Genomic DNA, 15,138 nt, shown 5'->3' on the forward strand with positions numbered 1-15,138 from the left:
TACCTAGTTGACGTGGTGTGTGTATGTATATCATATAGCAGACATGTTAGGAGGATGTGGAGTTTGTGTTCTAAGGCCCATGTATAGTCTAGGAAGAGGGTAAATAGTACAAACTAATGTAGATGATGTTAGATGTTAATGTTAGATGATGACAAGTTAAAATCTACATTTTGTAATGTCTAAGAGTAGTCACTAAAAGAACAGTGAAAGTGTCTATAATTACTAAGATAATGGGGGATGGGGGAGATGGAATAATTAATCAGTATAAACAGAGGCCAAAAAATGAATAAAAGGAATAAAGAACAGATGGGATATAATAACATCTTTGTAAATTGGTAGATCTACAAATACATTAAAATTATGCTAAATGTAAATAGGCAAAATGTTCCAAATTACAAGGCAGGTTTCAGACTAGATAAGAAACAATAGATAAGAAACAAGATAGAGGAATCTGCTGTGTTTGCTTTGTATGAGAAACATCTAAAACCTAAGTATATAAAAAGGTTAATGGGAAAAGATGTGCTATGCAAATACTAACGAAAGGAAAGCTCATGGTAGTAGTAGGCAAAATACATTAATTGAGATAAAGAGGGAAACTTTGTAAGGATGAAAGGCTCTCTTCATCTAAAAGATGAGTTCCAAATTTATATGGAGAACAAACTTACATTAAAAAAAAATGACAGAACTTCAAACTAACAGACAAATCCACAGTCACAGTAGGAACTTTTACCATACTTTACTCAGTAATTGAAGCTGGGCACCGTCGTGCACACCTGTATTCCCAAGCTATGTGGGATTCTGAGGTGGGAGGATTGCTTAAGCCCAGGAGTTTGAGTCTAGCCTGGGCAACATAGCAAGACCTCATCTCTGAATGAATGAATGACAGAACATGCAGACTAAGTATCAGTAAAGATATGTCAGTAAGATTCAAATAGCACCATTAGCATAATGTCTTGTGGACATTTTAGAACACCGTACCCAATAACACATTCTTTACAAACATACAAAGAGAAATATTTAATTGACCACATGCCAGGCAAAGTCTTAAATTTCAAAAGATTGAAATCCTGGAAAATAACTTGTGTAACTACGTGCAGGTAATCTAGAAAACAATAATAGAGGAGAAAAAAATATATTTGGAAACAAAGAAATGAAATTCATTTGAAAACTAAATGCAATGATGCATGATCCTGGACTGTATCCGAGATTAGAGGGAAAAAAATGATATATAAGACGTCATTGAGGGCCGGGCACAGTGGCTCACGCCTGTAATCCTAGCACTCTGGGAGGCCGAGGCAGGCGGATTGTTTGAGCTCAGGAGTTCGAGACCAGCCTCAGCAAGAGCAAGACTCTGTCTCTACTAAAAATAGAAAGAAATTATAAGGACAGCTAAAAATATATATAGAAAAAATTAGCCGGGGCCAGGCATGGTGTGGTACATGCCTGTAGTCGCAGCTACTCGGGAGGCTGAGGCAGGAGGATTGCTTGAGCCCAGGAGTTTGAGGTTGCTGTGAGCTAGACTGATGCCACGGCACTCTAGCCCGGGCAACAGAGTGAGACTCTGTCTCAAAAAAAAAAAAAGCTTCGTTGAGACAAATGACATAATTAGAACACAGTCTGTAGATTAGATGTTTTGTAACAATGTCAATTTTCTTGAACTTTATACTCTGTTTACGTAAGAGACCATCCTTGTTTTTAAGAAATACACACTGAGGTTAATAGGCTATGATGAGGCAAAATTTGAAAAACTGATTAGTCTGTGTAAAGGTATATATGAGATTTTTATACTCTTGCAAATTTAACTTTGAAATTATTTCAAAATAAGCAGCTAACTATAAATTTAAATCATTAAAGAATAAATTCCAATGGATATTGGGAAATATTTTGATCTGAATAATGGTGAATATAGTAAATATCAATCTAGCCTTGAGGTTTTTCTTTTTTAATAGCTAGCCATATTTGGAGGGAAATTATATCATTCAATGTATATATTAGATATTAAGGATAAAAAGTCAATGCCCTAAACATTTATCTCAAGTTAGGAAAAGCAAATTAAACCCAAGGGCTGAGTGTGTTGGCTCACACCTGTATCTCAGCACATTGGGAAGATCATTTGAGGCCAGGAGTTCCAGATCAGCCTGAGCCACATAGTGAGATCCTGTCCCTCTAAAAAATAAAAAGGCGTGATGGCATGCACCTGTAGCTCTAGCCACTTGGGAGGCTGAGACAGGAGTATCACTTGAGCCCAGGAGTTGGAGGTTATAGTGAGCTTTGATTGCACTACCACACTCCAACCTGACCAATGGAGTGAGATTCTGTCTTTAAAAAAATAAATAAAACCCCCAGGTAAGTGGATTTTAAGAGAGACATAATAAAGACAAGTGCAGAAATAGTCAAAGCCCAAAATTAAGTCTTTTCAAAAGGCTAATAATCACCCTGTACCAGTAATTAAGAACATCAGAAAGAGGGCTGAAATAGCCAATGCCAGGAGTGAAAAAGGTGACATCACTACCTATTTTAAAGGCAAATACAAAGACAGAAAGGATATCTGGCTCGGTGCAGTGGCTCACACCTTTAATCCTAGCACTTTAGGAGGCCGAGGCAGGAGGATCGCTTGAGGCCAGGAGTTTGAGACCAGCCTGAGTGACATAGTGAGACATCGTTTCTACAAAAAATATAAAAATTAGCTGGGCATGGTGGCTTGCACCTCTAGTCCCCAGCTACTCAGGAGGCTGAGGCAGGAGGATTGTTTGAGCACAGGAGTTTGAGGTTGCAGTGAGCTATGATGATGCCACTGCCCTCTAACCCGGGCAACAGAGCGAGACCTTGTCTCAAAAAAAAAAAAAAAAAAACCTGTCAATAATTTGAAAATTTTTACATGAAATGGGAAAATTCTTAGGAAATACAACTTTTACAAGAACTAATGCAAAATAAAACAGCAAATCAGAATAGTCCTTTAATTTAATGACAATTTGTAATTTAAAAATTTCCCACAAAGGAAATAGCAGACCCAAATGACTTCACTGATGATTCTATGAAATAATTAAGGTAAAAATAACACATTTTGTATGCAACTTTTTCAGAAAATGGTAAAAGAATGAATTTTCTCCAACTTGTTTTATGAAGCCAGCATAACCTTTATACCAAAACTGACAAGGAACAGAAATGGAAAATTACAGGCCAGTCTCATCCATGAAATGATTGTAAAAATTCCAAGAAATAGAAAACCAAATCAGTAGTAGTATCATTTTTGGACAATTAATCACAACCAAGTTGACCTTATTTTAGGAATCCAAAGTTCATTTAATATTTCAAAATCATGCATGTTAAAATCATTTGTATCATCATATTAAAAGAAGGAAATAAAATTATGACCATCTTAACAGGCAGAAAAAACATTAAATAAAAATTAAAATACATTCATGACATGGCATCTTAGCAAACTAGGAATAAATGGGAATTTCCTAAACCTGGTAAAGATTATGAAAAGAACTAGAAAAACAAACTTAATATTGGAATACTGAAAGTTTTTACATTGAGATTAGGAACAACATAAGGATGACTATTTTGACCATTTCATTTAACATTACATCATACTAAATGTAGTAAAGAAAAAATTTTAGTAAGATAAAAAAAACTTGAGTTGCCTAAGAAAGAATTTAAATATTCAAACATGGTATGATAATGTACAAAGGAAATCCAATAGAATTATTAATTTGGTGTTCTCTTTTTTCTAGCTCTGGCAACCATATTTATAATACTTACTGATTTAATTACACTTACATATTTGAAATCACATTCTGTAAAACAGGTTAATTTAGAAATATTTTATCATACTTTTTATAGAAAAATTTAAATAAAACTAAATATGTATTTTCTACATCATTGCCAATTTCTCTAGAGCTTCTTTCTTTTCAGTCATCTTACATAGTTTTCCAGATTATATCATCTTCACTTCCAAGTTATATAAAATTTTGAAGTGCTATATCTTATGATACTTTTGCTTAAAATTTTATTGCCAGGCACATCATCAAGAGTTTTGCCTTTGTGCCCCTATTTATCCTGAAGGCACATCTTTGTGACTTCTACAACATAACTACCTATTATTTAAAAGTGATCTTTTAAAATGTATGTTTTATGCCAAGCTTTCATAGTTATGAAATTGCAAAATAGGTAATAAGTCTGCTTATATATCCTTGACTACATTTTGCCAAGACTGCCAAGTAAACTCTATAGGCCTCTAAAACTATGAATGTTAGGTGTACGCCTTAAGAACTTTCAAAATATTTTAGAGTATCCATAAATAATATCTTTTTTTTTTTTTTGAGACAGAGTCTCACTCTGTTGCCCGGGCTAGAGTGAGTGCGGTGGTGTCAGCCTAGCTCACAGCAACCTCAAACTCCTGGGCTTAAGTGATCCTACTGCCTCAGCCTCCCAAGTAGCTGGGACTACAGGCATGCGCCACCATGCCCGGCTAATTTTTTGTATATATAAATTTTAGTTGTCCATATAATTTCTTTCTATTTTTAGTAGAGACGGGGTCTCACTCTTGCTCAGGCTGGTCTGGAACTCCTGACCTCGAGCGATCCACCCACCTCGGCCTCCCAGAGTGCTAGGATTACAGGCATGAGCCACCGCGCCCGGCCCATAAATAATATCTGTGAAGACTACTCATTTGTTGTGGGATAATTTGAGAGGAGGGGAAAACTGGCCTTATAGGAATATGTTTGGTATTTTTAAAATATTATTGCTTAAATTCCTTATAGTCTTATTATCTTATTTTTTATTAGTCATTTCTTTTGGAATTTTCCTCATTTTGGACAGATATTTATGTGAAATAATTTGCTTATTTCTTCAGATATCAATTTATAGAAGAAGCTTTTCAGAATCAGAAAGTGATCATAGATACACTGATCACCAAACTGATGGAAAAAACAAAATACATAAAATTCACAGGAAATCAGATCCAAAACAGGTAATTTTGGGTACTATAATAAACCATTTTTATGTAATGTGTGAAGTATATTCACTTTTAGAACATTTTCCTTAACTCACAGTGAAATAGTAAGTTGTCAGATAACTGTAATAACACATGGTTGACAAGACTTCCAGAAACCTTGTTGGAAAACATTTTTTTTAGCCATAAAATTTCAAAACTAAATGATAATAAGCTGAAGTTAGTAATAGCTCATTTATCTGGTAAGTATTGATAACTTATCTCATGTTTTCTAATTTTAAAGAAATGCCAAGATTTTTTAAAAAATCAATCATTTTTGCCCGTATTATAAAATATTTTAATATTTGATTATACATTTAATTGCTCTATTAGAGTTTGCTAAAATTTGGGATGCTGTCCTGGAGCTGTGATTTTTTTTTTTTTTTTTTTTTTTTTTTTTTTTTTTGAGACAGAGTCTCACTCTGTTGCCCCGGCTAGAGTGAGTGCCGTGGCATCAGCCTAGCTCACAGCAACCTCAAACTCCTGGGCTCAAGCGATCCTACTGCCTCAGCCTCCCGAGTAGCTGGGACTACAGGCATGCACCACCATGCCCGGCTAATTTTTTCTATATATATTTTTAGCTGTCCATATAATTTCTTTCTATTTTTAGTAGAGATGGGGTCTCGCTCTTGCTCAGGCTGGTCTCGAACTCCTGAGCTCAAACGATCCGCCCACCTCGGCCTCCCAGAGTGCTAGGATTACAGGCGTGAGCCACCGCGCCCGGCCTGGAGCTGTGATTTTTAAACTGAAAAGAGGTGAAAATTTTAAGATACTAGGAGACAAAGATCATTAAACTGTTTCACATACCCTTTTCATTCGTTGTCTGATTATCATCTACAGAAGGAAATTATTAACTGTCCAAAGGCTCATATCTTAAAATTCAGTGATTGGGGAGCAAACCACTCACTTCATGTAGGAGTGGGGTTGTCTAACACCTTTTGAAAATCCCATTTGGAGCACATGCTGACATTTAATTTACACACCTATGAAATCCCATGTGTACTTTTTTTGTTGTTTTACACACGAAAGTAATGTGTCACTGCCTCAATCGGTCAAGAAATGTTTATTGGAAGGAGCCTGAAGAAGAGAGGCCTGACAGGGAATATGAATGTTCTTCATTGAAAAAATTGTCTCAGGCTTTGAGGTTCATTTTGCTTAAGACCAATCATCATAATCTGTTATTCTTACCATTTTGGAACATAGGATAGAGCATTAGGGAATTTTTTTTCCAGGTAATTCTCTGTATCACCTGATTTCCTTAAAAGAGACTTTTAAACATAATTTAATCTATTCTTGATGCCCCAACATTATTATTGTATGTATTCATTATTATACATTGAATTGTATGTCTTTTTCTTATTTTCCTTATTAGCTCTCATTTCTTTTTACCTTTATCTTTCACAGAATAACTGTAATTTACTCAATACTATTTACCATATTCCAATCAGAAATAGTGCATTTTGCTAAATAGAATAATTGGTGGGTTTAAAATTTTTTGACTCTGAGTAATTGAAAATTTGAATATTTATTGAATGAATGAAGGGAGATAATTATAGGCATTTCTACCATCTAGTGGCAAAAGGTAGCAATTGTAAAATAATTAATTTTAAGTAAAAGATCCACCCTTAATGAAATTTACCCTTTGGACATTTTTCTTACTCTTTTATTGAGTATATGATATGATATATGGGTCAAGGCTCACATTTTTTATACATGGATTTCTATTTCTTGAAAAGACTATTCTATCACTTTGAATTGCACTGGCACCTTAAATCAATTGATCGTGTATGTGTAGGATTATGTAGTCCACTGTGTTTCTTTTTGTCAATAACCTACTTTCATGATCATGTTCACTATAGCTTTTTGTAGTAAGGCGTAAAATCAGATAGTGTGAGCTCTCCAGATTTGTGATTTGTTCCGCTTTTTTTTTTTTTTTTTTTTAAACAAAATAATAACATTGTGTGGAAGGATTTTTATTTTTTGAGTTGTGAAAATTAAAGAATCTCTCTTAGGTGCTAATTGCTTATAAATCTTTATAGCCTACCAGGATTATAAAAGGATTAACTTTGCTATTAATTTATTTTTATGCATTTGCAAATGTGACAGTCTTCCCCTTATTCATCATTTTTTACTGTCATGAAGATTTAAATGAGTTTTTTGAGATTGGTTGGTTCCCAGGCCTATCTGGTTTCCTGGATCCTGAAACAATATTGATGTCAAACCATTATCTTGAAATATTTCCAACAGAGAATAAAGTTCTGCCTTTTTGGATTTTGAGAGTAACTTGGGGGAGAAGCACTCAGAAGAAATGAAGCTTTTTATTTATCTCAAAGTTTCATCGATTTTCTATTCTTTTAAACCTCTGTGAGATATTTTGTGGTGGTGCTATGTTTTCTATCTATTTTATCTCTAAAAATAACATTCCCATTTACTCTAATCAAAGGTTGAAAAATATATGGTTGATGAAACATAAAGTAGTTATTTGGCTGCCAATCTGGAAGTAAATATGTTATAAAAAGTAGCAAACTGCTGTTGTCTTTCTGCTTCTGTTCAGGTATAATGAGTACAACAGTTCAGATAACTAAGATAAGATTATCACATTTATACTTTTCCAGTTTTTAGTTGCAATGAATACAATAGAACTTGTTTCGAATCATATTAATAGTATTTTTATCTTATTTATAAATCCTTTTTCTAGTCTACCCTTTTGCCTCTCCTTTTAGGTAGAGTACTGGATGTCTTCATAATCTTTCCAAACCATATTTTCTTAAAATATGCTCATTCTCTTCCAATTTTATATATGTTGATTTTAAGATTGAGTCGAGCAACTGTATCTTTCAGATGGATTATATTTCAGAAGATGCTGTGTCATCTTCAAGACAGTCAGTTTAAACTGAGGGACTCTTAGAAATATCAGAGCTTCTAAGCACTGAAAATATTTTGGTCTAATTTAGACATTAAAGCATGAATTTTAAATATTGATTAAAAAACTACCTTAAATTTTAAATGTTTTCTTCTTTCACTTAATTTTCAGAATAATTGAGGTAAATCAAAATCAAAAGCAGGTGGAACAGGATATTAAAGTTGCTATATTTACATTGATGGTAGAAATAAATAAAAAAGGAAAAGCTCTACTGCATCAACTAGAGGTAAGTTATTGCCCATGGGACAGTATGTTGTATCAATTCCACATAGTACTTACGAATTTGAAATCATATCACTTTTCATTTAATTGTTTCCACTTATGATTTGATGAAGTTTTTTTTTCCATTCCCAAGTTTTCCTTTGGCAGGTTCTGCATTGTAGCCAACAATTTATGGCTTTATATTAGGCTATTAAGTATGAAATGTCTGATTTCCTTAAGTACTACGTTTGACAGTTACTATCTCTGACATTTCATTTTGACACTTACTTTATTTTGATTGTAAAGGTACATCCTCAGTCTTTCAAACACACGTTTTGGCTTGTAATCTTTCAGATTTTCTTTAGACCAATTTTTGTGAAACCACGGATAAGTCAAAAATTCATATTATTTTTGAATATGAGTTGCATCGTGGAACCAGTGCAGCTCAGACAGCTCAAAAAATATCAACAAACTGTTTGGGAAGGATGTAGCTAATGATTGCACTGTATGTTGATGGTTTGAGAAGTTCAATTCTGGTGATTTTAATCTTGAAAATAAGCTACATGGGTGATCTGAGACCAATGTGGATAAAGATGAGCTGAAAGCTATAGTGGAAATGAACCCATCTCAACCTACACGTGAAATAGCAAGGTTTGACGTTACCATTCTAATAATATTGGACCATTTGAAACCAATCGTCAAGGTAAAGAAGCTGGATAAATGGATTCAACATGAATTAAATGAGTGTCAGAAGAGAAATCGTCTTGAAGCTTGCCTTTCTTTGCTGTCACAATGTAAAGACAACCATTTCTACACCATTTTGTTAACGTGTGTTGAAAAGTGGATTCTTTTTGACAATCACAGGCGTTCAGCACAATGGTTTGATAAAGATGGAGTGCTGAAACACAGTCCAAAACTGAATATTCATCAAAAAAAGCGAATGGTGTCTGGTGGTCCAATGCTTGTATTATCCACTACAGCTTCATGAAACCTGGTCAGTGGATTACAGTGGATGTGGACTGAAACCAATTAGACGAAATGATGAAGATGCTTGACTTTAAGCATCTAAGATTGGTCAATAAAGGCAAGTCAGTCCTTTTGCAAGACAACACATGTCACACAAACAATGCTGCTTAAACTGCAGGGGCTGGACTTGGAAACTCTCTGTTATCCACTGTTTTCACCAGACTTTGCACCAATGGACTACCACTTCTTCCAGGCTTTGGACCACTTTTCTCAAGGAAAAATATTCAACTCTCAACAAGCTGTGGAAAACGCCTTTCATGATTTCATCACCACCCACTCTCTGGGTTTCTTTGCTGCTGGCATAAACAAGCTACAGTTAAGATGGCAAAACTCTGGATAGTTTAGGTGTACACTTTGATTAACTGTACTGCTTCATGTTTAAGATATGATAAATTACACTCTGGACTGGAAATGGGACATTTCATATTTAATGACCTAATAATACACTAGGAATGTCTTACTGCTCATTGTTTGCTTCAAAGCACGTCATAATGCTTTGCTTGTAGGAGGAGCTCTGAATGTTGAAGAGATGAGTCATTTTTGATATTCACTGAAGTGAAAACTTTGTATCACCAGAGGGGTGTAGTTGAGCAAAATTTTCTAGAAAGATACACTGTCAGTTATATTTAGTTCCCAAATTTATACATTTAACCTTGTGAGAAACAGGCAAAAGAATGTGCCTCCTGGCGTCAACATTTTATAGTTATATACTCAAGGCACTTAGGATAGTCGCAGCTCACTGTGGGAAAGAAAAATATTACTATCTTTACCAGCTTTTTTGTTTTTCTGAGACAGAGTCTGTTGCCCAGGCTAGAGTGCCATGGCATCAGCCTAGCTCACAGCAACCTCTAACTCCTGGGCTCAAGCAATCCTCTTGCCTCAGCCTCCTGAGTACCTGGGATTACAGATACTCACCACCACACCCGGCTAATTTTTTTTGTTTCTATTTTTAGTTGCCTGGCTAATTTTTTTATTTTTAGTAGAGATGGGGTCTTGCCCTTGCTCAGGTTGGTTTCAAACTCCTGACCTCAAGCGATCCTCCCAAGCCTTGGCCTCCCAGAGTTCTAGGATTACAGGCGTGAGGTACCGTGCCCAGCCTTCACCAGCTTTTTAAAACTCTTGAAGGTCAACATCCAAACTCAATGTTTGACTTCAAATAAGATGAGATTACAACACCTATGTGGTATATTAACATATAATATTAATTTTGTATGCTCTTTAGGTATTCTTATAGTATTCTGATATAGAAAGAATTCACAGTACAGAAGCAATTTAGAATGAGAATTTTAACATCCTATTGTTTGAAGATTTGAGGAAAAGTGAAACTCCTAGAAATAATTTAGTTCATCCTCTTTATTTCATAGTTGACCAAACTATACGATCTCTGTCAAAAACTTCTATCCCTTATGGCAGAGTATAGTCGTTCCCATCGTTTATCAGCCATTAAGAAACGATGACTAAAATAATTCTCTGTTCTATTGGAAACATAGTTATTTAGTGAGGAAGTATTCTGGGCAAGAGGATGCAGACCTCATTTATAGTAACTATTTTTTCAGGGTTCTGTGATTTTTTTTTTTAATTTTATTTTAATAGAAACATTTAAGCAGAATTTTAAAGGTTTCTAAGCTCTACTTAAAAATCAAATGTCACTTTGATTTGCTTTCCCAGAAATTAGTAATGCATACGTTGTTGTGGCTATGTTTTCAAACTTGACTATACATCAGAATCACTTGAAGAGCTTTAAAAACAGATGAAGAGAAAAAGATGACCAAACTCAAACGAATCTGTAGGAATGAACCTGGTATTATTTTTGATCAACTTTGACCTAGAATTTTCACAGTAGCTTTTAAATATGCATCTAATCCTTGTACCCATTCTTTTGGTTCAGAGTCCCTTTTTAAGGTAAATGAATCTAACCAGTTTTATCTGCTAAGACTCACAAGAAAAGTGTTCAAATAGCTTTTACCATAGAAGACCAAGAAACTGAGGCTTTTAATTCTCAATTTGCAACCTCCCCCAAAGTCAACAGAATTTCTATTCCTACTAGAATGTTTCCAAAACAATACTTTGTTTTTACAGGGGTAAGAAATAACCTAATAGGTAAATTTTCTTCGGTCTGAATTTAACTTAGATATGGTAAATTCATTGACTATTAACAGTTCTTTAAATAGACATACTCACTACATTTCCCCCCTTAATTTATCTCATGTATTTTCCAAATCTGGAGCTGACTAGGGCCAGGATCTAGGTTCACTTTTAATTGAGAACATAAGTTCCCATGGGGGTGTGACAATTTTCTAATTTGTTTGAGTCAGTAAGAAGTCCTGTTCTCTTCCCCTCTCCTTACCATGTCTAGAAAGAGGTTTTTGGATAGGGACCTTTAAAATAAACCAATTTTGCTGCTATCCTTGTTCTATGTAGCGTTTCTTAGAGTGCATTGGCACAATTATTCACGGCATCTATTGGTTTCCATGATAGTTCTCAATGTACAGAAATAATATGATGCCTTTTTTAAAAATTAGCAAATAAACAGGATAAGTATTATCTACAATATGGCACAACTCTAGGCACAAACTAGTTGCAATTGCAACTAGAATTCCTAGAAGGTAAAATCATATGATTGAGTAAATTATGTGATCTGGTAACTTTACTAGATTGCTTGATGGTACATCTATTTTATTTGTGAGTGTTGAATTTAACAGACATTGTATTAAAGTTAACGCATTCTCTTTCATATTATAAGATGCATGAACAGAGACTTAAATCCCAGAATACATAAAAGCAAAGACAGTGTTTGGGGGCACATTAAGGATATAGTTTTTTCCTATAGGGAGAGTGATCCTTTGTATTAAGGGGGAAAACACTAAGAGTATTTTCAGTTCCTGTCAACTAAGTACTTAGAGGTTGTGCTTATTCTAATTTGGTTCTCCAAAAATGACCATTAAAATATATGTTAACATGCAGATACTAATTTAGAAATTTTCTTTCCAGAGCCTTGCAAAAGACCATCGCATGAAACTTATGCAACAACAACAGGAAGTGGCTGGACTTTCCAAACAGTTGGAACATGTCATGCATTTTTCTAAATGGGCAGTTTCTAGTGGCAGCAGTACAGCACTACTTTATAGCAAGCGACTGGTAAGATAAAGTATGGTATTCAGCATACTGTAAAAATGCAGAGTGAAACAATGGGGTCATTGGAATGCTTAAAATTCAGTCTGTTGGTGCATAAATACTTTTTTACGTATTTCTGATTTTTATTGGTCAAAATATTTTGGGTTTAAAAAATATTTTTAGACTGAGTGGGGTGGTGCATGCCTATAATCCCAGCACTTTGGAAGGCTGAGGCAGGAGGATCACTTGAGCCCAGGAGTTTGGGCAACATAGCAAGACCCTGTCTCTACAAAAATATTGAAAAATTAATTGTGTGTGTGGCCAGGCGTTGTGCCTCACACCTGTAATCCCAGCACTCTGGGAGGCCAAAGCTTAGGAGGATCACTTGAGGTCAGGAGTTCAAAACCAGCCTGAGCAAGAGTGAGACCCCATCGCTACTAAAAATAGAAATTAGCCAGACAACTAAAAGTACAAAAAATTAGCTGGGTGTGGTGGCGCATGCCTGCAGTCCCAGGTACTCGGGAGGCTGAGACAGGAGGATCACTTGAGTCCAGGAGTTTGAGGCTGCTGTGAGCGAGGCTGACACCACGGCACTCCAGCCCAGGCAACAGAGGGAAATTCTCAAAAAAAAAAAAAAGTGTGTGGTGGCATGCACTGGTAGTCCTAGTTCTTTGGGAGGCTGAGGCAGGAGGATCACTTGAGACCAAGAGTGAGAGGCTACAGTGAGCCACGATTGTACCACTGCACTCCAGCCTGGGGGACAGAGCAAGACCCTGTCTCTAAAATAAATAAATAAATAAATAGAAAAATATTTTTACCTGGAATAATTCAGGTATAACATCAGTTTTCATCTGCCATTGTTATTCCTATTTTGTTCTTTTCCAAGTTTTCAATGTCTTTGTTGTAAGTGAACTCAATACCAACAATAATGATAATAGTAAACATTTTCTGATCATCTGTAATACACCAGGTACTAATTATAAGCATTTTCCCAATATTTAAATTTTTACGTCATTCTTATTAGATATTTTAGATATGCCTATCCACCCCCCCTGTACAGATGATGAAACTAAGGCACAGGGTTAAGGAACATGCCTAACATCACACAGTTTTAATAGGTAGGTTTCATACTGTGACTTCACACATTACCCAGCATCTTCTTGTTGCCGCTACACTATGTTACGTGGTGCTGGGTAGTTCAATCCCATTTGCTACAGAAAGGTGACTCTGATTTGGTGAACGATTTTGACATTGACCTAGAACTTTGCTACTGAACCTATGGCCACTGCATTCAAATCACTTGAGGATTCTCCCCATGGGCCTGGGGTGAGGCCAGACTGTATTTCTTTTTTTGTTAGTTTGGGTTTTTGTTTGTTTGTTTGTTTGTTTGGGTTTTTTTTCACAGCTTGACTAATGCATGTGTATTTCTTTTTTGGTTTAATTTTTATTTGTTTAGACACACGGTGTCTCGCTATGTTGCCCAGGCTGGATTCAAACTCCTGGGTTCAAGCAATTCTCCCACCTCAGCCGTCTCAAGTAGCTGTACCACCAGGCCTGGCAGATTGTGTAGTTCTAACAAGCTTCCAGGTGATGCTGATGCTGCTGATTTGTGAAACATGAGTAGCAAGGATCTAGAAGACATTTTGTCACATTCTTAAAAATTCCTGCTTTACATTAGATATATTAAAGATTCAATGGAGATTTATCCTCTGATGATACAGGCATACCTTGGAGTTGTTGCAGATTTGGTTCCAGAGCACTGTAATAAAGCAAATGTCACAATGAAGTGAGCCACACAAATTTACTAGTTTCCTAGTGTATATAAAAGTTTTATTTACACTATACTATATATAGTCTAAGTGTGCATTATCATTATGTCTAAAAAATAATGTATACACCTTAATTAAAAAATACTTTATTACTAAAATGCTAATGGTCACTTGGCTCTTCAAGAGTCATAATCCTTTGGTGGTAGAGGGTCTTGTCTTGATGTTGATGGCTGCTGACTGCTCAGGTGGCAGTTGCTGAAGGCTGGGGTGGCCGTGGTGATTTCTTAAAATAAGACAGTGAAGTTTGCCATGGATGGACTTCTCCTTTCATGAAAAGGATGGTGATGGTATTCGATAGCATTTGACTCACAGTAGAACTTCTTTCAAAACTGGAGTCAGTCCTCTCAAACCCTACCACTACTTTCTCAACTAAGTTTATATAATATTCTAAATCCTTTGCTGTCATCTCAACAGTGTTCACAGCATCTTCACCAGGAGTAGATTCCCTCCCAAGAAATCACTTTCTTTGCTCATCTATAAGAAGCAACTCCTTATCTATTCAAGTTTGATCATGAAATTGTAGTAATTCGTTAACAACTTCAGGCTCCACTTCTAGTTCTCTTGCTATTTCTGCCACATCTGCAGTTCCTTACTCCTCTGAAGTCCTGAACCCCTCAAAGTCTGCATGAGGATTGGAATCAGCCTCTTCCAAACTCCTGTTAACATTGATATTTTGACCTCCTATGAGTCACTAATGTTCTCACGGCATCTAGAATGGTGAATCTTTTCCAGAAGGTTTTCAATTTGCTTTGCTCAGATCCATCAGAGGAATCACTTTCTAGGGCAGCTGTAGCCTTATGAAATATATTTCTTAAATCATAAGACTTGAAAGTCAAAGTGACTCCTTGATCCATGGGCTGCAGGATGGATGTTGTGTTAGCAGGCCTGAAAACCACATTAGTCTCCTTGTATATCTCCATCAGAGCTCTTGGGTCCCCAGGTGTATTGTCAATGAGCAGTAATATATTCATTAACCATTGCTATAAACAGAAGTGCTATTATCCTGGCTTTGTTTTTCCATTTATAGGGGCACAGGCAGAGTAGATGTA

The 15,138-nt window shown here is 35.7% G+C and overlaps 1 protein-coding gene across 2 annotated transcripts in view; it reads left to right on the forward strand.

The window, feature by feature from the left end:
* TRIM24 (tripartite motif containing 24) overlaps window positions 1-15,138 on the forward strand; it is a 99,947-nt gene that overhangs the window by 49,190 nt on the left and 35,619 nt on the right. For both annotated transcript variants that reach the window (XM_069462763.1, XM_069462765.1), the window contains exons 5-7: window positions 4,859-4,975; window positions 8,031-8,145; window positions 12,138-12,284. In XM_069462763.1, coding sequence (XP_069318864.1) covers window positions 4,859-4,975; window positions 8,031-8,145; window positions 12,138-12,284 — 379 coding nt within the window. The remainder of the gene's footprint in view (window positions 1-4,858; window positions 4,976-8,030; window positions 8,146-12,137; window positions 12,285-15,138) is intronic.

This window comes from Eulemur rufifrons, chromosome 29 (genome assembly GCF_041146395.1).
Source record: "Eulemur rufifrons isolate Redbay chromosome 29, OSU_ERuf_1, whole genome shotgun sequence".
In the NCBI taxonomy this organism is placed as follows: Eukaryota; Metazoa; Chordata; class Mammalia; order Primates; family Lemuridae; genus Eulemur; species Eulemur rufifrons.